We start from the raw sequence: 26646 nt of genomic DNA, 5'->3' as shown, positions 1-26646 counted from the left end.
GGCGACGCCGATCCTCTCCTCTCTTCGCCGCCATCTTGTAAACGGCCCTTTGTCCAGCACCCGTTGCCGACTCCCTCCACCCTCCTTCCCGGTTGCCGGTGTTGGGGGTCGAGCAGGAGACTGGCCTCTAGCGGGTTGCCGTCTCCACGGCGGGAGCGCCAGGCCCGCTGTCCAGGGGTGGCCGCGGCTCGCCGGCAGGTTCATTGTGAGTGAGTTTCATTGTTGTGTGTGTGTGCACCAGAAACGGAACGATGAAACGCTTACTTGCTGCAGCCTCACAGGTTCATTATCACAACAACACAACAAATAAATAAGTAATGATGATAAATTAGAGGTAATACTGGCTAACCTTTTACCGGGCACTTTTAGACAACTTGTGCCACTGTATTTGAAACACATCAGTACATACATTCAGTAAAAATCCAGTAATGAATACAATACAGCGATCAAGTAAGGGAATATATAACAGTACAGCACTGGGTGGCGCAGCGGTAGAGTTGCTGCCTCACAGCGCCGGAGACTCGGGTTCGACCCCGACCACGAGTGCTGTCTATACGGAGTTTGTACGTTCTCCCCGTGACCTGTGTGGGTTTTCTCTGGGTGCTCCGGTTTCCTCCCACACTCCAAGGGCGTGCAGCTTTGCAGGTTAATTGCCTTGGTAAAACTTGAAATAGTCCCCAGTGAGTGTAGGACAGTGTTAGCGCGCGGGGTGATCGCTGCTCGGTGCGGACTCAGCGGGCCAAAGGGCCTGTTTCCGCGCTGTATCTCTAAACTAAAACTACAGCACAGGAACAGCCCCTTCGGCCCACAAGGTCTTTGCAGAACATGATACCATGATAAACTCATCTGATTTGCCTGTTTGTGTCTATATCCCAACTTCAGCACCCACAGAGATGAAACGGCCAGCTTCATTAGTTTCTAATTGGGGAAAATCCCTCTGAGCTGTAAGCTTCTCTGTTGACTGTGGGGGCTCGGGGAGTTTTTAAATTTTGGAACAGAGGTCGCATTAATTCCCATCCGCTCACCCTGTCCTACATGTCTTTATCAAATTGGATTCACTTGTCATTTATGCAGTGTGTCATTTGTACATGTTGGGAAACATGTTCCTGATGTTGGGGGAGTCCAGAACCAGGGGCCACAGTTTAAGAATAAGGGGTGAGGCCATTTGGAACGGAGACGAGGAAACACTTTTTCACCCAGAGAGTTGTGAATCTGTGGAATTCGCTGCCTCAGTGGAGGCCAATTCTCTGGATGAGAGAGAGTTAGATAGAGCTCTTGAAGATAGCGGAGCCAGTGGATATGGGGAGCAGGCAGGAACGGGGTACTGATTGTGGATGATATGCCATGATCACAGTGAATGGCGGTGCTGGCTCGAAGGGCCGAATGGCCTACTCCTGCACCTATTGTGTTTAACTTCCTTTCCCGGCACAGTGTTTCTCGTGCCGCATACCTTTGTTCTTTTCCTGTTTCTCATTCTAATTTGGAACATGTGACCCCTGGTTTTCACACCGAAAACATTAAAACCAAATGCTCATGCTGCCTCGGCAAGGCCAGCGGCATAATCAAGGACCAGTCTCACCCCGACCACTCCCTCTTCTCGCCTCTCCCATCGGGCAAAAGGTACAGAAGTGAGAAAACGCACACCTCCAGATTCAGGGACAGTTTCTTCCCAGCTGTTATCAGGAAACTGAACTGTCCGATTAGCCAACTAGAGTGCGGTCCTGACCTCCCATCTACCTTATTGGAGACCCTCGGACTATCTTTAATCGGACTTTACTGGACTTTATCCTGCACTAAACGTTATTCCCTTTATCCTGTATCTGGACGGCTTGATCGTAATCATGTGTTGTCTGAATGTAGATCATGGAAAATGTAGAATAGATCAGTGTTGGGCGGTACTTACATGAGGAAGTGTATAGATAAGGAAGTGTGAAAACCGTCAAAGGGAAGTGTTCCTTGTTCTCTATTTCCTTTGTGTTCAAAAAGGAACTGCAGATGCTGGAATATCGAAGGTACACAAAATTGCTGGAGAAACTCAGCGGGTGCAGCAGCATCTATGGAGCGAAGGAAATAGGCGACGTTTCCTATTTCCTTCGATAGAAACGTCGCCTATTTCCTTCGCTCATTAGATGCTGCTGCGCCCGCTGAGTTTCTCCAGCAATTTTGTGTACCTTCTCTATTTCCTTTGTTCTGTTTTCACACCTTACACTTCCTTATCTATGTACCGCCCACTCCCCTGACATCAGTCTTCGTCTTTCGTGTGGCGTGCACAGCCTAAAGTTGTTGGACAACTTATTCTATTTGATCTTCCGTTTGTGCACCTCGAGTTGATTACATTAGTCAAAACAGGGCGGACCACGTGAAGGTTGCAATCTTCCACCCCAACATCAGTCTGAAGAGGGTCTTGATCCGAAACGTCACCCATTCCTTCTCTCCAGAGAAGCTGCCTATCCTGCTGATTTACTCCAGCATTTTGTGTCTGCCACCAAGTCTGCGTTCAATAGCCTGATGGCTGTAGAGAAGAAGCTGTTCCTGAACCTGGACGTTACAGTTTTCAGGCTCCTGTACCTTCTTCCCAATGGCAGGGGTGAGATGAGAGCGTGGCCAGGGTGGTGTGGGTCTCTGATGATGCTGGCTGCCTTTTTGAGGCAGCGCCTCCTGTAGATCCCTTCGATGGTGGGGAGGTCAGTACCCGTGATGGACCGGGCAGTGTTCACCACTTTTTGCAGTCGTCTGTGGTTGTGGAACACCAACACGAATATCATGAAGGCCCATGTACTACAATTTATCCAGTTGTTTCACATGAAGTGAGGAGCATTGGCAGGTCCCCAGCATCTGTGGAGGGAATGGACAGATGGTGGTTCGGGTGGTTCCTTCTGTCTGATCTGAAGGGTGCCGATCTGAAATGCCGCCCATTTCCCTCCACAGATGCTGCCTGACCTGCTGAGGACTTCCAGCACTTTGTCTTTTTTGGCTATTGTAATTGAGGCGAGGGAGTAGATCATAATACATCTGCATCTATTTCAGATATATGCTTCTACGGTTACTTGTGACTCCAGCACTTTATTTTAGAACAAGCAATTGCGACTGTTTAATAAAAGCCTCAACCATGGGGGGGCAGCACTGGACCGAAAAATATAATTACGACCAAACCAATTGTCCTATTCATGTTCTCCACAGATGCTGCCTGACCCGCTGAGTTACTCCAGCACTCTGTGAAACGTCACCTATCCATGTTCTCCACAGATGCTGCCTGGCCCGCTGAGTTATGGTGCAGCAGCATCTATGGAGCGAAGGAAATAGGCAACGTTTCGAGCCGAAACCCTTCCGGAAATAGGCAACGTTTCGGGTCGAAACCCGAAAGGGTTTCGACCCGAAACGTTGCCTATTTCCTTAGCTCCATAGATGCTGCTGCACCCGCTGAGTTACTCCAGCACTCTGTGAAACGTCACCTATCCATGTTCTCCACAGATGCTGCCTGACCCGCTGAGTTACTGCAGCACTCTGTGAAACGTCACCTATCCATGTTCTCCACAGATGCTGCCTGACCCGCTGAGTTACTCCAGCACTCTGAAACGTCACCTATCCATGTTCTCCACAGATGCTGCCTGGCCCGCTGAGTTACTCCAGCATTTTGTCTTTTTTGGCTATTGTCATTGGGAGTAGATCATAATACAACGGATGCTAGCATCTGCATATATTTCAGTTAAAACCTAATATTAAGATTTCAGGTATAAAACCTTTCCGGTGTTTGATAACACGGCCGGTGCTCACTGGAGTTTAGAAGGATGAGGGGTAACCTCATTGAAACTTACCAAATAGTGAAAGGCCTGGATAGAGTGGATGTGGAGAGGATGTTTCCACTAGTGGGAGAGCCTAGGACTAGAGGCACAGCCTCAGAATAAAAGGACGCACCTTTTAATGGTGGTGAGGAATTTCTTTAGTCAGAGGGTGGTGAATCTGTGGAATTCATTGCCACAGACGGCTGTGGAGGCCAAGTCAATGGGTATTTTTAAGGCGGAGATTGACAGATTCTTGAATAATACTGGTGTCGGGGGTTATGGGGAGAAGGCAGGAGAATGGGGTCGAGAAGGAAAGATAGATCAGCCATGACTAAAAGATGGAGTAGACTCGATGGGCTGAATGGCCTAATTCTGCTCCTGCATTTCATATCCATCTAAAGGTCAGTCAATTGTATGTGAGGTGAGGACACCACAACATAACAAGAGTATTTCAGTATAGGAGTAAAGAGGTTCTTCTGCAGTTGTATTGGCCTCTGGTAAGACCACATCTGGAGTATTGCGTACAGTTTTGGTCTCCTAATTTGAGGAAGGACATCCTTGTGATTGAGGCAGTGCAGCGGAGGTTCATGAGATTGATCCCTGGGATGGCGGGACTGTCATATGAGGAAAGATTGAAAAGACTGGGCTTGTATTCACTGGAGTTTAGAAGGTATGAGGGGGGATCTTATAGAAACATATAAAATTATAAAAGGACTGGACAAGCTAGATGCAGGAAAAATGTTCCCAATGTTGGGAGAGTCCAGAACCAGGGGCCACAGTCTTAGAATAAAGGGGAGGCCATTTTATGACTCGGGTGAGAAAAAAAGTTTTCACCCAGAGAGTTGTGAATTTGTGGAATTCCCTGCCACAGAGGGCAGTGGAGGCCAAATCACTGGATGGATTTAAGAGAGAGTTAGATAGAGCTCTAGGGGCTAGTGGAATCAAGGGATATGGGGATATCAAGGGCAGGCACGGGTTATTGATTGGGGACGATCAGCCATGATCACAATGAATGGCGGTGCTGGGCCGAATGGCCTCCTCCTGCACCTATTTTCTATGTTTCTATGTAACTAAACTTGCTGGTTATCGAAGGCTTGCATTGGTTTGTCTTTCATCTTATTCGGTAGATGGTAAAGGATGTCACAAATAAGCCTAGACCCTCGCAGTAGTCTTTACTTTCAAGATACAGCACGGTAACAGGCCCTTCGGCCCACTGAGTCCCAGCCGACTAGCGATCATCCGTACATTAGTTCTATCCTACACACTCGGGCCAATTTACAATTTTACCGAAGCCAATTAACCTATACACTTGGAGCGTGAAGATCTCGCAGAAAACCTACACGGTCACAGGGAGAACGTACTAACTCCGTACAGGCAGCATCCGTGGCCAGGATCCAACCCGGGTCCCTGGCGCTGTTAGGCAGCGACTCTACCGTTGCGCCACCGTGCCGCCATTTTAGTCTGGGAGAAGTAGATGGGGGAGGGGAATTTTTATTTTTTATTTTTATTAGAAGCAATTGTACAAGAATAAAACCTTCGGCATGTAAAATTATACAATTATTGTACAGCTTCAATTTCGACCTTTTAACCTGAAAATGAGAAAACAAGAGAGAAAGAACAAAAGAAGGAAAAGATAGGACCCCTAGACTACCAAAGTAGTGTGGCCATAGAGTGAGTGAAGGTATAAGAGAGGAAAAGGAAGAAAAAAGTGGGGATATACCTGCCCCTCGTCCCCCCCCCCACCCATCTCACCCAACCCATAGTTGGATTTAAATCCAAAGTTGTGTTGTACCATACTATCCTCGTAAAAATTCGGTAAAGGGTGTCCACGTCTTGAAAAATTGATCTGGGTTTTCCAAATGTAGTGTCTCGGACATGTTTGTAATCCACATCTTTACAGTAGGGACTCATGTGTGTTTCCAAAATTTAAGTCTGAATTTTTTTTGCCGTTATCAGGCCATAATTAAGGAAACGTCTTTGAAATAGTGTTAGCTCAGAACGGGCTTAGAACAGAAAGTTGGTGAGTCTTTTAATTCTTTGTATCGTTCTGTTTTCATCAGCGGCACGGTGGCGCACAAAATCATGCAGAAGTACGGCTTCCGTGAAGGGCAAGGCCTGGGGAAGCACGAGCAGGGGCTGAGCACCGCGCTGTCCGTGGAGAAGACCAGCAAACGAGGAGGGAAGATCATCGTCGGTGACAGCGCAGAGAAAGGTAACACTTGCTCACCTGTACCTGCCGCAATGAAAGTAAGCATGCAGGTACAGCAGGCAGCGAAGAAAGCCAATGGCATGTTGGCCTTCATAACAAGAGGAGCTGAGTATAGGAGCAAAGAGGTCAATAGACAATAGGTGCAGGAGTAGGCCATTTGGCCCTTCGAGCCAGCACCGCCATTCAATGTAATCACGGCAGATCATCCTCAATCAGTACCCCGTTCCTGCCTTCTCCCCATATCCCCTGACTCCGCTATCTTTAAGAGCCCTATCTAGCTCTCTCTTGAAAGCATCCAGAGAACCGGCCTCCACCGCCCTCTGAGGCAGAGAATTCCACAGACTCACAACTCTCTGTGAGGTCCTTCTGCAGTTGTACAGGGCCCTGGTGAGACCCACAACTGGTGTATTGTGTGCAGTTTTGGTCTCCAAATTTGAGGAAGGATATTCTTGCTATTGAGGGAACCCAGCGTAGGTTCACAAGGTTAATTCCCGGGATGGCGGGATTGTCATATGTTGATAGAATGGAGCAACTGGGCTTGTATACACTGGAATTTAGAATGATGAGAGGCGATCTTATTGAAACATGTAAGATTATTAGGGGTTTGGACACGCTAGAGGCAGGAAACATGTTCCCGATGTTGGGGGAATCCAGAACCAGTGGCCACAGTTTAAGAGTAAGTGGGAAGCCATTTAGAACGGAGATGAGGAAAAACTTGTTCACCTAGAGAGTTGTGAGTCTGTGGAATTCTCTGCCTCAGAAGGCAGTGGAGGCAAATTCTCTGGATACTTTCAAGAGAGAGTTAGATAGAGCTCTTAAAGATAGCAGAGTCAGGGGATATGGGGAGAAGGCAGGAACGGGGTACTGATTGGGGATGATCAGCCATGATCACAGTGAATGGCCGTGCTGGCTCGAAGGACCGAATTGCCTGCTCCTGCATCTATTGTCTATTGTTAGTCTGCCACATCTTGTTCATACAGATGCCACCTTATTTGCAATTAAAAGAAAAGGATTAATATAATGAACTGCATGCAACCACAATGTGGTTCAATGTTGCAGTCATTACAGCACAGGAACAGGCCCTTCAGCCCAACTCTTCCACGCCGATCAACATGTCCCATCTACACTATTCCCACCTACCGAATGGGGTTTAAAAATATTTGGAGCTCTGGTGTATAGGCTACAGGGATGTAATGCTGAGGCTCTACAAGTCAGACTTCATTTGGGGTATGGTGAGCAGTTCTGGGCCCCGTCTCTGAGGAAGGACTTTCGCGAGAACTATCCCAGGAATGATTGGGTTAACGTATGATGAGCGTTTGACGGCCCTGGGCCTGCACTCGCTGGAGTTTAGTAAGTAAGTAAGTAAGTTTTATTTATATAGCACGTTTTTAGTCAACTCGCATTGACACCAAAGTGCTTTACATAAAATAGATAATAAGTTTCCATACAAACCATAGAAAAAGGTTAAAAAATAAAGAAAATAGACAAAACACATTATAGAGTTCAACACAAACATTCCCCCACAGCAGAATCAAAAATTTCCACTGTGGGGAAAGGCACCAGAAAGTTAAGTCCTCTTCCTCTGTGAAACACCTGAGGTCGGGGCCCATTTGTGGCCTTGCAGACGGTCTGATAATTTTCAGGGCCCTCTTGCCGTGAAGATGGAACTTTGGCGTCGGGTGAAACATTCCTCAGTGGCTTGGAAAATCTGGAAAGAGCGGCTGTCTCCTCCCCGGAGACCGGGGCACTCGTAGCCCACAGGCTGCGCCGGTTGGAAGGACGAGGGGGGGGATACTCATTGAAACGTACCGAGGCCTGGATAGAGTGGCTGTGGAGAAGATGTTTCCACTAGTGGGAGAGTCTAGGACTCATAGCCTCAGAATAAAAGGTTGTACCTTCAGAACTGCGATGAGGAGGAATTTGGGGTGGGGAGATTGCAACCTTCACGTGGTCCGCCCTGTTTCGACAAATGCAATCAACCCGGCGTGCACAATCAAATAAGATCAAATAGAACAAGTTGGCCTGCAACTTTAGGCTGTGCACGCCACACGCAAGAAGAAGAAGAAGAAGAAGAAGGAATTTCTTTAGTCAGAGGCTGGCTTATCTGCGGAATTCATTGCCTGTGGAGGGCAAGGCATTGGATATTTTTAAGGCAGAGATTGGTAGGTTCTTGATTAGTATGGGGGTTATGGGGAGAAGGCAGGGGAATGGGGTTTGGAGGGAGAGATAGATCAGCCATGATTGAATGGCAGAGTAGACTTGATGGGCCGAATGGCCTAATTCTGCTCCTTGAACGTATGAATGGAGAGTGATGCCTGAATCTTTGCGATGTATTTGCTTTATTAACAGTCGAGATGCCCCCTGCGTCCAAGAAATCAGAAGCAAACCCTCTGACAGAGATCCTGAAAAATCCCACTAAAGTGGTTCTACTGCGGGTAAGGAATAAAAAAAACACGAGAAAGAGAGACACAAGGAACTGCAGATGCTGGTTTACAAAAAGAGAGACAGTGCTGGAGTAACTCAGCGGGCCGGGCAGCATCACGGGGGGAGAACACGTACAGATGATGTTTCGGGTCGGGACCTTTCTTCAGACTGGGCGTGGGCAGTGCAGTGCTGGGCTACGAGGAGATGGAGGAGAGATTTCCCCTCAGATTCGTGACAGTTGAAAGTTGCCCCTCAGATTCCTATTAAATCTTTTCCCCTTCACCGTGAACCCGTGTCCTCTGGTCCTCGATTTCCCCTACTCTGGGCAAGAGACTCTGTGCATCTACCCAATCATTTTATTTTGTTCAATAAGCAATAGACAATAGGTGCAGGAGTAGGCCATTCGGCCCTACGAGCCAGCACCGCCATTCAATGTGATCACGGCTGATCATCCCCAATCAGTACCCCGTTCCTGCCTTCTCCCCATATCCCCTGACTCTGCTATCTTCAAGCGCCCTATCTAGCTCCCTCTTGAAAGCATCCAGAGAACCGGCCTCCACCGCCCTCTGAGGCAAAGAATTCCACAGATTCACAACTCTCTGTGTGAAAAAGTGTTTCCTCATCTCGGTTCTAAATGGCCGACCCCTTATTCTTAAACTGTGGCCCCTGGTTCTGGACGCCCCCAACATCGGGAGCATGTTTCCTGCCTCTAGCGTGTCCAAACCCTTAAGGGCCTGTCTCACTCTCACGACCTAATTCACGACCTTTTTTACTCGTGGACATTTTTCATCATGTTGAAAAAACGCCTCGACCTACCTGATGCCACGAGTACCCACGACTAGCATCACGACCTGCTACACCCTACCTACGACCTCGTGACGACCATGCTGCGAGTATGAGTCAAGGGCAAACTCGGCAGAGGTCGTGAATTAGGTCGTGAAAGTGGGACAGGCCCTTTAATAATCTTATATGTTTCAATAAGATCCCCTACCATCTTTCTAAACTCCAGTGTCCAAGCCCAGCAGCTCCATTCTCTCAGCGTATGACAGTCCCGCCATCCCGGGAATTAACCTTGTGTGTTCCTTTTCTTCCAGAACATGGTTGGCCCGGGGGAGGTTGATGATGACCTGGAAGGTGAAACCAAGGAGGAGTGTGAAAAGTACGGCAAAGTGACCAAGTGTGTCATATTCGAGGTAATAATAATAATAATAAATTTTATTTATGGGCGCCTTTCAAGAGTCTCAAGGACACCTTACAAAAATTGAGCATGTAGAGGAAAAACATGTAAGGGGAATGAAATAAATAGTAGAGACATGACTAGTACACAAAGTAAAGACAGAATTCAATACAAAACACAGTATGAGGCAATTAATACACAGATGAAAAGGGACGGGGACGTGGGGCTAAGGATAGGCAGAGGTGAAGAGATGGGTCTTGAGGCGGGACTGGAAGATGGTGAGGGACACGGAATTGCGGATCAGTTGGGGGAGGGAGTTCCAGAGCCTGGGAGCTGCCCTGGAGAAGGCTCTGTCCCCAAAACTGCGGAGGTTGGACTTGTGGATGGAGAGGAGACTGGCTGATGTGGATCTGAGGGACCGTGAGGGTTGGTAGGGGGAGAGGAGGTCAATGAGATATGGGGGGGGGCCAGATGGTGGAGGGCTTTGTAGGTGAGGATCAGGATTTTGTAGGTGATCCGGTGGGAGATGGAAAGCCAGTGAAGTTGTTTGAGGACTGGAGTGATGTGATGCCAGGATTTGGTGTGGGTGATGAGTCGGGCGGCTGCGTTCTGGACCAGCTGGAGTCGGTTGATGTAGGTGGAGCTGATGCCAAGGAGAAGTGAGTTGCAATAGTCCAGTCGGGAGGAGATGAAGGCATGGATGAGGTAGGGACCGTGCGTGCGCCTGCTTCAAATGGTTGGCTTGGCTTCTGCTCAAAGTGCTTTGGTACGTCAACGTCTGTCTCCCTCTTTACTTCAAAGTCGTTGTGACAGAAATAGTCGTCTCTGACACAGACCGAGAAATGTCCCAGAAGGCAGGAGCATGGAGCAAGGCAAGGGAAAATGTGTCGGAAGGAACTGCAGATGCTGGTTTACGCAAAATGCTGGAGTAACTCAGCTGGTCAGGCAGCATCTTTGGAGAGAAGGAATGAATAGATGATGTTTCGGGTCCGAACCCTACTTCAGACTTAAATTGGATACACGTTGACTTGCTCCTCCTCCTCCTCTGTATCCATTGTTCCCGGTGTGGGCTCCCATATATCGGCGAGACCAAGCGTACATTAAGGCCATCGTTTCGCCGAACACCTCCGCTCAGTCCGCCTTCGCCCAAGTGATCTCCCGGTTGACAAAAACTTGAACTACCCCTCCCATTCCCACACTGACCTTTCTGTCCTGGGCCTCCTCCATTGTCAGAGTGAGGCCCAGCGCAAATTGGAGGAACAGCACCTCATATTTGCTTGGGCAGCTGACACCCCAGCGGTATGAACGTTGACTTCTCCCACTTCAAGTAACTGCTGTGTTCACTCACCTCTCCTCTCTCACCCCCAACCCCAGAACTGAAAATGCTGGTTTGATGTATAAAAGGACAAACAGTGCTGGAGTAACTCAGCGGGTCAGGCAGCATCTCCGGAGAACACGGATAGGTGATGCTTCACAGAGTGCTGGAGTAACTCAGCGGGTGCAGCAGCATCTATGGAGCTAAGGAAATAGGCAACGTTTCGGGTCGAAACCCTTCCGGGTTTCGGCCCGAAACGTTGCCTATTTCCAGAAGGGTTTCGGCCCGAAACGTTGCCTATTTCCTTCGCTCCATAGATGCTGCTGCACCATAACTCAGCGGGCCAGGCAGCATCAGTGGAGAACATGGATAGGTGACGTTTCACAGAGTGCTGGAGTAACTCAGCGGGTCAGGCAGCATCTGTGGAGAACATGGATAGGTGACGTTTCACAGAGTGCTGGAGTAACTCAGCGGGTCAGGCAGCATCTGTGGAGAACATGGATAGGTGACGTTTCACAGAGTGCTGGAGTAACTCAGCGGGTCAGGCAGCATCTGTGGAGAACACGGATAGGTGACGTTTCACAGAGTGCTGGAGTAACTCAGCGGGTCAGGCAGCATCTGTGGAGAACACGGATAGGTGACGTTTCACAGAGTGCTGGAGTAACTCAGCGGGTCAGGCAGCATCTGTGGAGAACATGGATAGGTGACGTTTCACAGAGTGCTGGAGTAACTCAGCGGGTCAGGCAGCATCTGTGGAGAACATGGATAGGTGACGTTTCACAGAGTGCTGGAGTAACTCAGCGGGTCAGGCAGCATCTCCGGAGATCATGGATAGGTGATGTTTTGGGTTGGGTCCCTTCTTCAGACTTACCCAAAACAAAGGGGGGGACCAGGTGGAGGGCCAGCAACTACGTGGGGGCAACTGGCGGGGAGGAGAGGGGGGGGGGGGGGGGGGGGGGGGGGGGGGGTGCTGCCAAGTGCAGTGGCAGACATTAGATAAAACCATTTGGTACTTTTGCGACTTTGTCGGCGCCGCCATGTGGTGACACTTGTGTACTGATTAGGTTGGAAGCTAAAGAATATGCCAGGTACAGGTGACAATGAAGTGTCATTCATTCATCCATTCTCCACAGATGCTGCCTGACCCGCTGAGTTACTCCAGCACTCTGTGAAACGTCACCTATCCATGTTCTCCACAGATGCTGCCTGACCCGCTGAGTTACTCCAGAACTCTGTGTCCATTTCAAAATCAGTAACTATTTTCTGGGCCAAACTTTAGAAAGGCAGAAGTGTTTGTGAAGCTTCTCGATTTCCTTTTCAGTAGAATCACTTGAAAGCCCAGCACTGTTTGCCTTCGTTTCCTGCTGCTGTTTTCAGGAGGAAGCTTGTCCTGACACGTCTGTGCCTGAGAGGTGGCTGCTTTACCAGGAACAACGCCTGGTTACTGCTGCCTCTTATCCTAGACAGCACAGCTGCAGTTTAAACTATGATGAGCGTTTGACGGCACTGGGCCTGTACTCGCTGGAGTTTAGAAGAATGAGAGGGGGGGGGGCCTCATTGAAACTTACCGAATAGTGAAAGGCCTGGATAGAGTGGATGTGGAGAGGATGTTTCCACTCGTGGGAGAGTCCAGGACTAGAGGGCACAGCCTCAGAATTAAAGGACGTTCTTTTAGGAAGGAGATGAGGAGGAATTTCTTTCGTCAGAGGGTGGTGAATCTGTGGAATCCTTTGCCACAGACGGCTGTGGAGGCCACGTCAGTGGATATTTTTAAGGCAGAGATAGAAAGATTCTTGATTAGTGTGGGTGTTAGAGGTTATGGGGAGAAGGCAGGAGAATGGGGTTAGGAGGGAGAGATAGATCAGCCATGATTGAAGGGCGAAGTAGACTTGATGGGCCGAATGGCCTAATTCTGCTATCCCTTATGACCTTATGTCTCTGACTACCGAATTTTAGTGGTTTTGAGACGCGACCTCGACTTATACCTTCATGAAGCACAGAGACAGGCCCTTCGGCCCATCGGGTCCATGCCAACTATTGTCTGCATACAACATGCAAACAGGCTCTTCGGCCCAACTCGTCTATGCTGACCAAGATGCCCCATCTAAACTACTCCCACTTAGCTTGTATTTGGCCCATGTCATTCTGATCCTTTCCTATCCATGTAACTGTCCAAATGTCTTTTAACTGTTATTATAACTACCTCCTCTGGCAGCTCGTTCCATAAACCTCCATTCTGCATGTATGTGCGAGAAAAGAAAAGTCACCCCTTTGGTTCCTATTAAATATTTCCCCTCTTACCTTAAACCTATGTCCTCTGGTTCTTCAGACAAAGATTCTGGGCATTCACCCTGTCTAATCCCGACATGATTTTATACACCCCTATAAGATCACCCCTCATCTTCAGTGCTCCAAGGAATAAACTCCTAGCCTGTCAAGTTCATCGGTTATAGGAGCAGAATTAAGCAACCGGCCCATCAAGTCTACTCCGCCATTCAAACATGGCTGATCTATCTCGCCCTCTCATCCCCATTCTCCTGCCTTCTCCCCATAACCCCTGACACCCGTACTGATCAAGAATCTGTCTTAAAAATATCCACTGACTTGGCCTCCAGATTCACCACCCTCTGACTAAAGAAATTCCTCCTCGTCTCCTTTCTAAATGTACGTCCTTTTATTCTGAGACTGTGACCTCCAGTCCAAGACTCTCCTACTAGTGGAAACATCCTCTCCACATTCACTGTTTGATACGTTTCAATGTGGTCCCCCCTCATCCTTCGAACCTCCAGCGAGTACAGGCCCAGTGCCGTCAAACGCTCATCCAACCTCTCCCAGTAGACTGCTGATCCTAATCGAAACCACGGTTATAGTGCCTGACCCGCTGAGTTACTGCAACATTCTGCGTTCCACTTGGGATTCTAGCACCTGTAGCTTTGGCAGTTGTGCTTCGAAACAGAGAAAATAGGTGCAGGAGCAGGCCATTCGTCCCTTCGAGCCAGCACTGCCATTCAATATGATCATCCAAAATCAGTACCCCGTTCCTGCTTTCTCCCCATATCCCTTGATTCCATTAGCCCTAAGAGCTAAATCTAACTCTCTTGAAAACATCCAGTGAATTGGCCTCCACTGCCTTCTGTGGCAGAGAATTCCACAGATTCACAACTCTCTGGGTGAAGGGGTTTTTCCTCATCTCAGTCCTAAATGGCCGACCCCTTATTCTTAAACTGTGACCCCTGGTTCTGGACTCCCCCAACACCATGAACATTTTCCCTGCATCTAGCCTGTCCAATCCTTTAAGAATTTTATATGACTCTATAAGAACTCTTAAATTCCAGTGAATACAAGCCCAGTCGAGCCATTCTTTCATCATATGTCAGTTCCGCCATCCTGGGAATTAACCTGGTGAACCTACATTGTGTTCAGCTTTATTGGCCCTGGTTTCAGTCCTGTATCATTACACACCCGCTTCTTTGTTTTTCCAAATGCGGTCGGTCCCATTGTTCTCTGTCCTGTCCTTTTTACTTCACCCTGACCTGCGTTTGGCCTTTCCAAAGGCGTTCAGATTCCTGCCTTTCATGTCTCTCTCCCTCTCTCTCCCCCTCCCTCGCTCTCTCTCTCTTTCTCTCACTGTCTCTTTCTATCTATCTATCTCTCTCTTTCCCTCTGCCTCTGCCTCTGCCTCTGACTCTGCCTCTGCCTCTGACTCTGCCTCTGCCTCTGCCTCTGCCTCTCCCTCACCTCCTCCTCCCTCACCTCCCCCTCCATCACCTCCCCCTCCCTCACCTCCCCCTCTCCCTCTCTCCCCCTCTCTCTCCCTCTCTCCCTCCCCTTCCTCTCCCCTCGCTTCTCTCTCCCCCTCTCTCTCTCTCCCCCTTCCTCTCCCTCACCCCCTCTCCACCTACCTCCCTCCCTCTCTCTGTCTTTCTCTCCCTCCCTCCTCTCCCCCCCCCATTTCAATTAACTTTATTGGCATGATAAAATACATCGTTATATTGCCAAAGTATAAAACATAACATACATATTGAAATGCATAAATAAAAATACAAGTATACAGTGCATGGATAAATATGTCCCTGTACATAAACTCGCAATACACCTATAGCCCTTTATTGATGCTACACGTTCTTGCAGCTGTAAGCAGTACAACACAATAGCAAGTTTAGCAATTCAATATTCATTTCTTAGTATCACTTCATGTCAATTAGTGCGTGTGTGCATGTTGGTCATTCACCGTCTCTCAGGTTATGGCATGCTGTTACATATTGTGCACCAAGATGTGCCGTATTTCCTTCACCAAGGATTATTCTTAGTGGTGATATATCATCCAGTTCTTTAAAATCAGGGGTTGCCACACTGAGTTTATCAAAGTATGCTTTCCTTGTTTTGTCAATTTTTTTTGCATTTTAGGAGGAAGTGCACCTCTGTTTCAACCTCATCTGTCAAACAGTGGCCGCATATTCTATTTTCTCTTGGTTGCCAGAATCTCTTCTGTCTTCCTTTTTCAACTGCTAAATAGTGGTCACTTAACCTGTATTTGGTGAGGGTCTGTCTCTGCTTTATGTCTCTCTCCCTCTCCCTCTCCCTCTCCCTCACTCTCTCTTTGTACTTCTGCAGATTCCTAGTGCACCTGACGATGAAGCCGTGCGGATATTTATCGAGTTCGAGCGGGTTGAGTCAGCAATCAAAGGTAACAGTTTGTACATGATAAACTAACCACGTTGATAATCCAGCACGGAAACAGGCCCTTCGGCCCACCCAGTCCACGCCGGCCATCGGTCACCCGTTCACACTAGTTCTATGCTATCCCACTTTCTCATCCACTCCCTACACACTAGGGGGCAATTTACAGAGGGGATGTGCCCACCTCGTTTTTAAACAATTTCCATTCCTGGACTACCTTTACATTGCATTCAGTGTGACGAAGGTAGACAAAAATGCTGGAGAAACTCAGTGGGTGAGGCAGCATCTATGGAGCGAAGGAATAGGTGACGTTTCGGGTCGAGACCCGGAAAGCATCTATGGAGCGAAGGAATAGGTGACGTTTCGGGTCGAGACCCGAAAGGGTCTCGACCCGAAACGTCAACTATTCCTTCGCTCCATAGATGCTTTCTGGGTCTCGACCCGAAACGTCACCTGCATGTCATGGTGACACTTGCGGGCGGAGCACCAAGGCAAATTCCTTGTATGTGAATACTTGGCCAATAAACTTATTCATTCATTTAGGAGGCTTTCAGATAGGCATATGGATAAACAGAGAATGGAAGGATATGGAGTATCTGCAGGCAGATAAGAGTCAGACACAGAGTGCTGGAGTAACTCAGCGGGTCAGGCAGCATGTGTGGAGAACATGGATAGGTGACGTTTCACAGAGTCACCTATTCCTTCGCCGCATAGATGCTGCCTCACCCGCTGAGTTTCTCCAGCATTTTTGTCTACCTACCAAATGAAACAGTTGTTTTTCTTTTATCAGTTTAGGTAAAAATAGGATTTAGTAAAATATGGTGGGGGGGTTTTTTCTTCCTTAGATGGGGTCGATTTATCCTGCTGCATATGACCCACAAAGTCCTTAACGTTTGCATGCTAGACATCGTTTGATTTGATTTAATTTATTGTTATTGTCTTCAATGAAGAAACAACTAAATTATTTTTCCCTTAGTCATACAAGAAAAAAGGAAAAAATTTGTACAAAGGATGTTTACGCATTTCCTTATATCTTTGACATCTACCAACAGCTACAGCATATTGTTTAATATTCTTAGCGAGACAGATTGCAAACGTTTAATAGCGTACATATTTGTACCGAGGGAGCTGTTTGCTGGCCGTTCCCTTGGCAACGAACATATTCAGTTTTCATATGTCATAAATCAATTCTGTTGTACAGTCCACAAAGATTGAGAGGGAGAGATAGATCAGCCATGATTGAATATATATAATAAATCAAAAAGTACTTTATCTCTGAGGGGACTGTTCTCCTCTAAATGATATTAATGTGAGAACTCTTTGCATTAAATGTAACAAAAAAGGTTTTGAACTACAAAAAATATTAAACTTTAGAATACCTGCAGGATACATAGACTCGAGTCAAGTCAACGGTCAAGACCACATCAGTCTGAAGAAGGTTTTCGGCTCGAAACGTTGCCTATTTCCTTCTCTCCATAGATGCTGCTGCACCCGCTGAGTTTCTCCAGCATTTTTGTCTACCTAAGGGTCAAGAGAGTGTGTTTAAGAAGGAACTGCAGATGCTGGAAAATCGAAGGTAGACAAAAATGCTGGAGAAGCTCAGCAGGTGAGGCAGCATCTATGGAGCGAAGGAATAGGTGCCGTTTCGGGTCGAGACCCGGAAGGGTCTATGGAGCGAAGGAAATAGGCAACGTTTCGGTCCGAGTCCGACCTTTCTGTCCATGGCCAGAGTGAGGACCACCGTAAATTGGAGGAGCAGCACCTCATATTTCGCTTGGGCAGTTTACACCCCAGCGGTATGAACATTGACTTCTCTAATATCAGGTAGTCCTTACTTTCTCTTCCCTTTCTCAGCTCCCCCACAGCCCACTGTCTCTGCCTCTTCCTTTCTTCTTTCCCCCTCCCCCCCCCACCCACCCGCACCCTCACATCAGCCCGAACCGTTGCCTATTTCTTTCGCCCCATAGATGCTGCCTCACCCGCTGAGTTTCTCCAGCACCTTTGTCTACAGTCAAGAGAGTTTTATTGTCAGTGTCCCAGATAGGACAATGAAATTCTTACGAGGGGCCGAATGGCCTAATTCTGCCCCTAGAACTTACGAACTACCACTGCTAATGGTCTTAATGTGAAACTGGGTGATTTTAACATCTGTCCACACAGTAGCAAACCTTGCTGTCTTTATTCCAGCCTTGGTGGACCTGAACACGAGATACTTCGGGGGCAGAGTGGTGAAGGCTTGTTTCTACAACCTGGACAAATTCCGCCAGTTGGACCTGGGGGACCTCTTCTGAAAGTGCCAGCCCTTTGGCCTTCAGTCAACGGAGTCAACATTCCTTTGGGCATGAAGACGCAGGAGGAGAATTATGATCGATTCTTACAATGTCGACAGCCATCCTAAGTCGTAGCTACAAGGAACTGCAGATGCGGGGATCTTACATGGAACATAATGCTGGAGTAACTCAGTGGGCTGGGCAACACCTCTGGAACAAGGGGCCTTCAACACCCTGCACCTCCCCCCCCTACCCCCCCCCACCTGCATCCACCTATCACTTGTGTACTGCAGATGCTGGCTTACACCAACGTTAGACAGAAAATGCTGGAGTAACTCAACGAGTCTGGCAGCACCTGTGGAGAACATGGATACACAGAGTGCTGGAGTAACTCAGCGGGTCAGGCAGCATCTCCGGAGAGAAGGAATAAATGACGTTTTGGTCCGAGCCCTGTCTTCAGATGCAAGATTAAGAGTCTGAAGAAGGGTCTCGACCCGAAACGTCACTTTATCCTCTTCTCCAGAGATGCTGCCTGACCTGCGGAATTACTCCAACTTTTATGTGTCTATTCTTTCACCTATCACTTGCCTGCCCTCATCTCCTTCCCAGCTTTCTCCCCCACTACCACAGAAGACATGGAGAGATATCTGACTTCCATCAGGTGGTTTAATCAACACCTGCGCCCCTTCACCTGTATCCACCTGTCACTTGCCAGACTTTATCACCTCTCTTCCAGCTTTCTCCTCCCTACTGCAATCGGTCCGAAGGGTCTCGACCCGAAACGTCACCTATCCATGTTCTCCACAGATGCTGCCTGACCCGCTGAGTTACTCCAGCACTCTGTGAAACGTCACCTATCCATGTTCTCCACAGATGCTGCCTGGCCCGCTGAGTTATGGTGCAGCAGCATCTATGGAGCGAAGGAAATAGGCAACGTTTCGGGCCGAAACCCTTCTGGAAATAGGCAACGTTTCGAGCCAAAACCCTTCTTCTGGAAATAGGCAACGTTTAGGGCCGAAACCCGGAAGGGTTTCGACCCGAAACGTTGCCTATTTCCTTAGCTCCATAGATGCTGCCTGACGCGCTGAGTTACTCCAGCACTCTGTGAAACGTCACCTATCCATGTTCTCCACAGATGCTGCCTGACCCGCTGAGTTACTCTGTGTTCTCTTTAGTTGTAGCCATTATTATCCTTCTGCGCGCATTCGGTTCCCGCCTGAAGCGCTCTTCCTGCCATCGGCTGCCTCTGCGATTTGGTTCAGCCACGAGTTGCCCCTCAAAGCCAATGGTTTGGGGGCAGAGTTCCACTAACTTTGTTCACTTTTTTTTGCTGGGTAGGCGCTCTGCCGCGCCGCCGCCGTCCTCATTTATCTTGGCGGGATAAGACCACGTCGGATGTCTCCCCAAATTCTCTGACCTGGGAGGTAACCCAGTCAGTCGAAGAGTTAGATTGTTGAGTGGTGTCTTTCGATTCCCGTTTCTTGTCAAAGCAGATGCGGGTTCTTGCCGTGAATTATCCTAAACCCGATAAAGGGCCTGTCCCACTTACGCAAATTTTTTTTTCTGCGACTGCGCCATAGTCGCAGCAGGTGGCCGAAGATTTTCAACGCGTGTCGAAAATCCAGCGGCGACCAGCAAAAGTCGCGACTCTTTGGGCGGCTACTCACCACCACACAGGCGTCCGTGACGAAAATTTTCAACGTGTCGAAAATCCAGTGGCGACCAGAAAAAGGTACGACTCTTTGGGCGACTACTCACGACCATACAGGCGTCCATAGAGTCGTACCTTTTTCTGGTCCCCGCTGGATTTTCGACACGTTGAAAATTTTCGGCCACCTGCTGCGACTATGACAGTCGCCGAAAAAAATCAGGTAAGTGGGACAGGCCCTTAACACTTTCTGTGATTAATATCTGTGTCAGAACCCGTTTAAATAAAATTGGAAAAAAAAAAATTTCTGCAAACTAATTTGTTTGTGAATTCGAATTCAAATATTAGTCGGATGCACTACAGTTTCTGGGGGGGGGGGGGAAGTAGTTGGAATTGGCAAATTTCTAATTTCCTGATCTGATTCCACAAAGAGGTCCTTCCGCAATTGTACAGGGCCCCAGTGAGACCACACCTGGAATATTGTGTGCAATTTTGGTCCGCTAATTTGAGGAAGGACATTCTTGCTATTGAGGGACTGAGGGTTCACCAGGTTAATTCCCGGGATGGTGGGACTGTCATATGCTGAGAGAATGGAGCAGCTGGGCTTGTACACCCTGGAGTTTAGATGGATGAGAGGGGATCTTATTGAAACGTATAAGGTTATTAAGGGTTTGGACACGCTAGAGGCAGGAAACATGTTCCCGATGTTGGGGGAGTCCAGAACCAGGGGCCACAGTTTAAGAATACGGGGTAAGCCATTTAGAACAGAGATGAGGAAACACATTTTCACACAGAGAGTTGTGAGTCTATGGAATTCTCTGCCTCGGAGGGCGGTGGAGGCCGGTTCACTGGATACTTTCAAGAGAGAGCTAGTTAGGACTCTTAAAAATAGCGGAGTCAGGGGATATGGGGAGAAGGCAGGAACGGGGAACTGATTGGGGATGATCAGCCATGATCACATTGAATGGTGGTGCTGGCTCGAAGGGCCGAATGCCTTACTCCTGCACCTAGTGTCTTTTGTGTATTGATTCGAATTTGCAAGCAGCCAGGGAAACTGGAAGAAAAGGCCAGGTCATGTCGGGACCAGCAGCAAGATGACCTCAGCCAGGGTGCTTCCCTGCCGTTGTTGGCTGGTGATGGTGTAATCCCAAGAGGAATGTATCGTGGTGAAGTGTGGGACTGGTTCATCGACTTTTAGTGGAGGGAGTGGGGGAAGGGCGGGAGGGGGAGGGGGAGGGGAGTGTTTCTCCAAGTTAAAAGAGTCAAGAGTGTTTTATTGTCATATGTCCCGGATGGGACAATGAAATTCTTACTTGCTGCAGCACAACACAATATGTGAATATGTAAACATAATACATAACGGGGGAAGAGAGAAACAAAAAGATAAAGTTAAATAAATAAAGACCAAAGGACATTAATTGTCACATACATACACCAATTGGTGTAGTGAAATTTGACAAATATAGTGCAATAATAATATAGTCTTTTGCATTTCATAGAACTCTGGAACTCTCTGCCACAGAGGGTAGTTGAGGCCAGTTCATTGGCTATATTTAAGAGGGAGTTAGATGTGGCTAAAGGGATCAGGGGGTATGGAGAGAAGGCAGGTACAGGATACTGAGTTGGATGATCAGCCATGATCATATTGAATGGCGGTGCAGGCTCGAAGGGCCGAATGGCCTACTCCTGCACCTAATTTCTATGTTTCTATAGCTCAGGGCCTCTAAGAAGGGTCTCTGAAGAAGGGTCTCGACCCGAAGCGAAGGAAATGGGCAACGTTTCGGCTCGAGACCCTTCTTCAGACTGATGTGAGGGTGTGGGGGGGGGGGGGGGGGGGAGAAGAAAGGAAGAGGCGGAGACAGTGGGCTGGGGGAAAGCTGAGAAGGGGAGGAGAAAGCAAGGACTACCTGAAATTGGAGAAGTTAATGTTCATACCGCTGGGGTGTAAACTGCCCAAGCGAAATATGAGGTGCTGCTCATATTTGCTGTTGTGTTTAATAGCCTGATGGCTGTGGGGAAGAGGCTGTAGCTGAACCTGAACATTGCAGTTTTCAGGCTCCTGTACCTTCTTCCTGATGGCAGCGGAGAGATGAGTGTGTGGCCAGGATGGTGTGGGTCCTTGATGATGTTGGCTGCCTTTTTGTGGAAGCGACCATGATAGATCGAGTAGACGCACAATGTCCCTTGCCCCGACGAGGGGAATTGAGAATCAGAGGATTATAGGGGGGGAAAGATTTAATAGGTACCTGAGGGGTAACTTTCTCACACAGAGGGTGGTGGGTGTATGGAACGAGCTGCCAGAGGAGGTAGTTGAGGCAGGGACTATTGCAATGTTTAAGAAACAGTCAGACAGGTACACGGATAGCACAGGTTTGGAGGGATATGGGCCAAACGCGGGCAGTTGGGACTAGTGTAGATGGGACATGTTGGTCGGTGTGGGCAAGTTGGGCCGAAGGGCCTGTTTCCATGCTGTATCACTGTGTGACTGACCTAAAATGAGAGAATTCAACATTCACATCACAGGGTTGCAGCTATCCAAACAGTGCTTTAAAATTGGGTCTGAAATAGTGACACTGAAGAAGGGTCTCAACCTGAATCATCACCCATTCCTTGGAAAACAACTCCTGGCATCCATCCAGCCAACTGAGCCAAAAGCACACTGGATAGCCACCAAGTGGTCACAGGAGTGGAAGGCAACCTCATCTCCATTACACAGCTACATCTCTTCACCAGATAAAAGCTGTTCAGGGTCTGACCTCCCCAGAGGAGCGTGGATGGGTGAAGCTCAACAGACTTGGTACTGGAGTTGGGCGTTTCAATGCCAGCGTGTGGAGATGGGGACTCCCTCCGCCAGAGCCCAGCCTGTGAATGTGGAGCAGAACAACAGGCAGCCAACCATGTCATCTCTGGGTGCCTGCTCTATCACCCACCACATGGAGCTCTGTCAGGGCCTGACAGACATTGACACCAACAGAGTCAACAACCTGGCTGCTCAACACCCGGCTTGAGATCTAACTATTCCTTTGGTTTATTTATGTTTCATTCGCAAGAAGAAGAAGATCCATTCCTTCTCTCCATAGAAGCTGCCAGTCCCGCTGAGTTATGGCCCTGTCCCACGGTGCGAGTTCATTCCAAGAGCTCTCCCTAGTTTTAAAAAAAAAATCAAACTCGTGGTAAGCACGGAGAATGAACGTAGCGGGTACGTCGGAGCTCGGGGACGTCTCTTAGCGGCTCGTAACGCTAACGGCAGGTACTCGGGAAGACTCGCCAACGGCAGGTAAGCACGGGAAGACTCGTGAAGATTTTTCAACATGTTGAAAAATGTCCACGAGAGCCCCGAGTACCGACGAGTGGCCATTACCGTAAATCTCCGAGTTCGAATCAGGGCAAACTCGGGGAGAACTCTTGGGAATGAACTCGTACCGTGGGACAGGGCCATTACAGCAACATTTTGTGTCTTATCTTTGATGTAAACCACCTTCTGTCCAATGTATTTAGAATTAGCTGCTGAGCTGAAGATCAGACCGGTGGCATTCCATCAGTTACAAACGCTGCCTCAGTACCTTGCCCTGTGACATTCCTGAATGAATCACAGCGGGTCGGTCACTGATTATCAGCTGACGCCAAGTGTGAATGGTTGAGAGAAACAGTGGTGGAATGTGTAGGAAGGAACAGATAGATGCTGGTTTAAACCAAAAATAGACAATAAAATACTGGAGTAGCTCAGCGGGACAGGCTGCATCTCTGGAGAGAAGGAATGGGTGACGTTTTGGTTTTCTTCCTCATTTTGAGTGCAGGATGGAAGGTTCGAAGAAGGGTCTCGACCCGAAACACCACCCCTTCCTTCTCTCCAGAGATGCTGCCTGTCCCGCTGAGTCACTCCAGCTTTTTGCGTCTATCCGCGGTGGAATGTTGCCTGTGTGTTTTCACAGCCCCAGGGTTGCTCATTTGAGCCTTCCAGCCCTCAGCCGCATAGCTGATTGAGATAAGATCTATGGCCCAATCCTCAACTCCCTGCCCAATCTGACACGGCCTCTCGCAATCACACTAACTTGCAGCATCTTGTAGACAATAGACAATAGGTGCAGGAGTAGGCCATTCGGCCCTTCGAGCCAGCACCGCCATTCAATGTGATCATGGCTGATCATCCCCAATTTTGCTAACCCTTGCTGTCTCCTCCCCTTCCTTAACCCTCTAGCTGTCTCCTTCCACCCTCCCATCCGCCTGCCCTCGGGCTCCTCCTCCTCCTCCCCTTTTCCTTACTTCTTTCCCCCCCCCCCATCAGTCTGAAGAAGGGTTTCGGCCCGAAACGTCGCCTATTTCCTTCGCTCCATAGATGCTGCTGCACCCGCTGAGTTTCTCCAGCAATTTTGTGTACCATCCCCAATCAGTACCCCGTTCCTGCCTTCTCCCCATATCCCCTGACTCCACTATCTTTAAGAACCCTATCTAGCTCTCTTGAAAGTATCCAGAGAACCGGCCTCCACCGCCCTCTGAGGCAGAGAATTCCACAGACTCACCCCTCTGTGAGAAAAAGTGTTTCCTCGTCTCCGTTCTAAATGGCTTACCCTTTATTCTTACCTGACCCACTGAGTTCCTCCAGCACTGTGTCTGTACACACACTGTACACACACACACACTGTACACACACACACACACACACACACACTACACACACACACACACACTGTACACACACACACACACTGTACACACACACACACACACTACACACACACTGTACACACACACACACACACACTGTACACACACACTACACACACACACACACTGTACACACACACTGTACACACACACACACACACTGTACACACACTGTACACACACACACACACACTGTACACACACACACACACACACTGTACACACACACACACTGTACACACACACACTACACACACACACACACACTGTACACACACACACACTGTACACACACACACTGTACACACACTGTACACACACACTGTACACACACTACACACACACACTGTACACACACACACACTGTACACACACACACTGTACACACACACACACACTGTACACACACTGTACACACACACTACACACACACACACACTGTACACACACTGTACACACACACTGTACACACACTGTACACACACACTGTACACACACACACACTGTACACACACACTGTACACACACACACTACACACACTGTACACACACACACACTGTACACACACACACTGTACACACACGCACTGTACACACACTGTACACACACACTGTACACACACACACACTGAACTTTCTTTTTACTCTCATTTATTATATTGTTTACACTGTACTATGTTTACATACTGTGTTGAGCTGCAGCAAGCAAGAATGTCATTGTTCTATCTGGGACACACGACAATAAAACACTCTTGACTCTCTTAAGAGTTTTTGTGATAGTTCTTTTTAATGACCAAAACAAAATTCTCCCAAAGTTAGACACAAATGCTGGAGAAACTCAGCGGGTGAGGCAGCATCTATGGAGCGAAGGAATATGCGACGTTTCGGGTCGATACCGTTCTTCAGACAAAAAGATGCTGCCTGACCTGCTGAGTTCCTCCAGCACTTTGTGTGTTTTTTGTTGTTGTTGCTCCAGATGTGCAGCACCTGCAGTTCCTCGTGTCTCCATCAGCCCATGTCCTGCTCTCTCCAGAGTGTGCCGGGCTGGCAGGGGTTACGTCTCAGTAGCCTGCGACTTCCTCGTTAGCAGAGCGAGTGATATCGGCAGAAGCACACAACCGCACGCAAGAGGAAACGATCTAAGTTCTCAGATTTCCCCATCTCTCCCTCTCTGTTGAAGAGAGCTTTAAATAAGGAACCTTCCCATCGCTATTCGTGGAATTAAGAATGCCACTAAGACGTGGTAAGTTTGTGCATGTTTTATTTTGGGGGGGGGGGCGGGGGACATTTGCAATCCAGGGCGAGGTTGTTTTGAAAGGTTTGAAAGAGAAACAAAATGTTGTGAAGTTGTTCTGAAGTGTTTGTGGTTGGGGCCGGCCGGCCGGCGTTGGGGGATTCCCAGCCTGGTTAGTTTCAGGGGCTGTGGGGGGAGGAGTGACCCGATGCCTTCACTGTGACAAAAATGCAACACATCACAGATTGGGATGAGCCCTTCCCGTATTTGGTGTTCATTTACAACCAGGAAACAACCTGGGGCTTCTGAAGAAAATGATTCAAGATTCAAGAGAATTTATTGTCATGTGTCCCAGATAGGACAATGAAATTCTTAGTACAACAGAATATAGTAGGCATAAATAAATACAGAACGGAACTAATCAGTGTGTCCTTACGCCATATACACACACACACATAAATAAGCAGATAGAGTGCAATAGGTTATTAAAGTTCAGATTTTTGTTTGAGTTGAGTTTAATAGCCTGATGTCTGTGGGGAAGTAGCTATTCCTGAACCTGGATGTTGCAATCTTCAGGCTCCTGTACTTTCTACCTGAAGGTAGCGGGGAGATGAGTGAGTGGCCAGGATGGTGTGGGTCCTTGATGATACTACCAGCCTTTTGAGGCAGCGACTGCGATAGATCCCCTCGATGGAAGGGAGGTCAGAGCCGATGATGGACTGGGCAGTGTTTACTACTTTTTGGAGTCTTTTCCCCTCCAGGGTGCTCAAGTTGCCGAACCAAGCCACGATGCAACCGGTCAGCATGCTCTCTACTGTGCACCTGTAGAAGTTAGAGAGAGTCCTCCTTGACAAACCGACTCTCCGTAATCTTCTCAGGAAGTAGAGGCGCTGATGTGCTCTCATTATGATTGCATCAGTGTTCTCGGACCAGGAGAGATCTGCATGCAGGACATGGGGGATTCAGAGGTCCTGTCAATAGACAATAGGTGCAGGAGTAGGCCATTCGGCCCTTCGAGCCAGCTCTGCCATTCAATGTGATCGTGGCTGATCACCCACAATCAGTACCCCTTTCCTGCCTTCTCCCCATATCCCTTAACTCCGCTACCCTATCCATGTACCTGTCCAAATGTTTCTTACACCAATCAATGGAAACCCATTTGACTAGCATCGTACATCAAGTAGACATACGTGGAAACAGGCCCTTTGGCCCAACTTGCCCACATTTGACCAGCTTCTTCTT

The 26646-nt window shown here is 48.4% G+C and overlaps 2 protein-coding genes across 3 annotated transcripts in view; both read left to right on the top strand.

Moving 5' to 3' along the window:
• The window catches only part of rbm17 (RNA binding motif protein 17), a 30718-nt gene extending 12570 nt beyond the window's left edge, over nucleotides 1–18148 (top strand). Inside the window, exons 8-12 of one of the 2 annotated variants that reach the window (XM_033040171.1) lie at nucleotides 5843–5994; nucleotides 8341–8426; nucleotides 9510–9608; nucleotides 15522–15594; nucleotides 17775–18148. In XM_033040171.1, coding sequence (XP_032896062.1) covers nucleotides 5843–5994; nucleotides 8341–8426; nucleotides 9510–9608; nucleotides 15522–15594; nucleotides 17775–17878 — 514 coding nt within the window. In that variant the 3' untranslated portion in view covers nucleotides 17879–18148. The remainder of the gene's footprint in view (nucleotides 1–5842; nucleotides 5995–8340; nucleotides 8427–9509; nucleotides 9609–15521; nucleotides 15595–17774) is intronic. The other variant, XM_033040170.1, reaches the window with a different exon arrangement.
• A 7099-nt stretch (nucleotides 18149–25247) lies between these two features.
• Nucleotides 25248–26646, top strand: part of pfkfb3 (6-phosphofructo-2-kinase/fructose-2,6-biphosphatase 3) — a 66891-nt gene continuing 65492 nt past the window's right edge. Inside the window, exon 1 of the mRNA XM_033040167.1 lies at nucleotides 25248–25413. Coding sequence (XP_032896058.1) covers nucleotides 25398–25413 — 16 coding nt within the window. The 5' untranslated portion in view covers nucleotides 25248–25397. The remainder of the gene's footprint in view (nucleotides 25414–26646) is intronic.

The sequence above is a fragment of the Amblyraja radiata genome, chromosome 21 (genome assembly GCF_010909765.2).
Source record: "Amblyraja radiata isolate CabotCenter1 chromosome 21, sAmbRad1.1.pri, whole genome shotgun sequence".
Lineage (NCBI taxonomy): Eukaryota > Metazoa > Chordata > Chondrichthyes > Rajiformes > Rajidae > Amblyraja > Amblyraja radiata.
The sequence above is the reverse complement of the archived record's forward strand: the minus strand, read 5'-3'. Positions and strand labels throughout refer to the sequence as shown.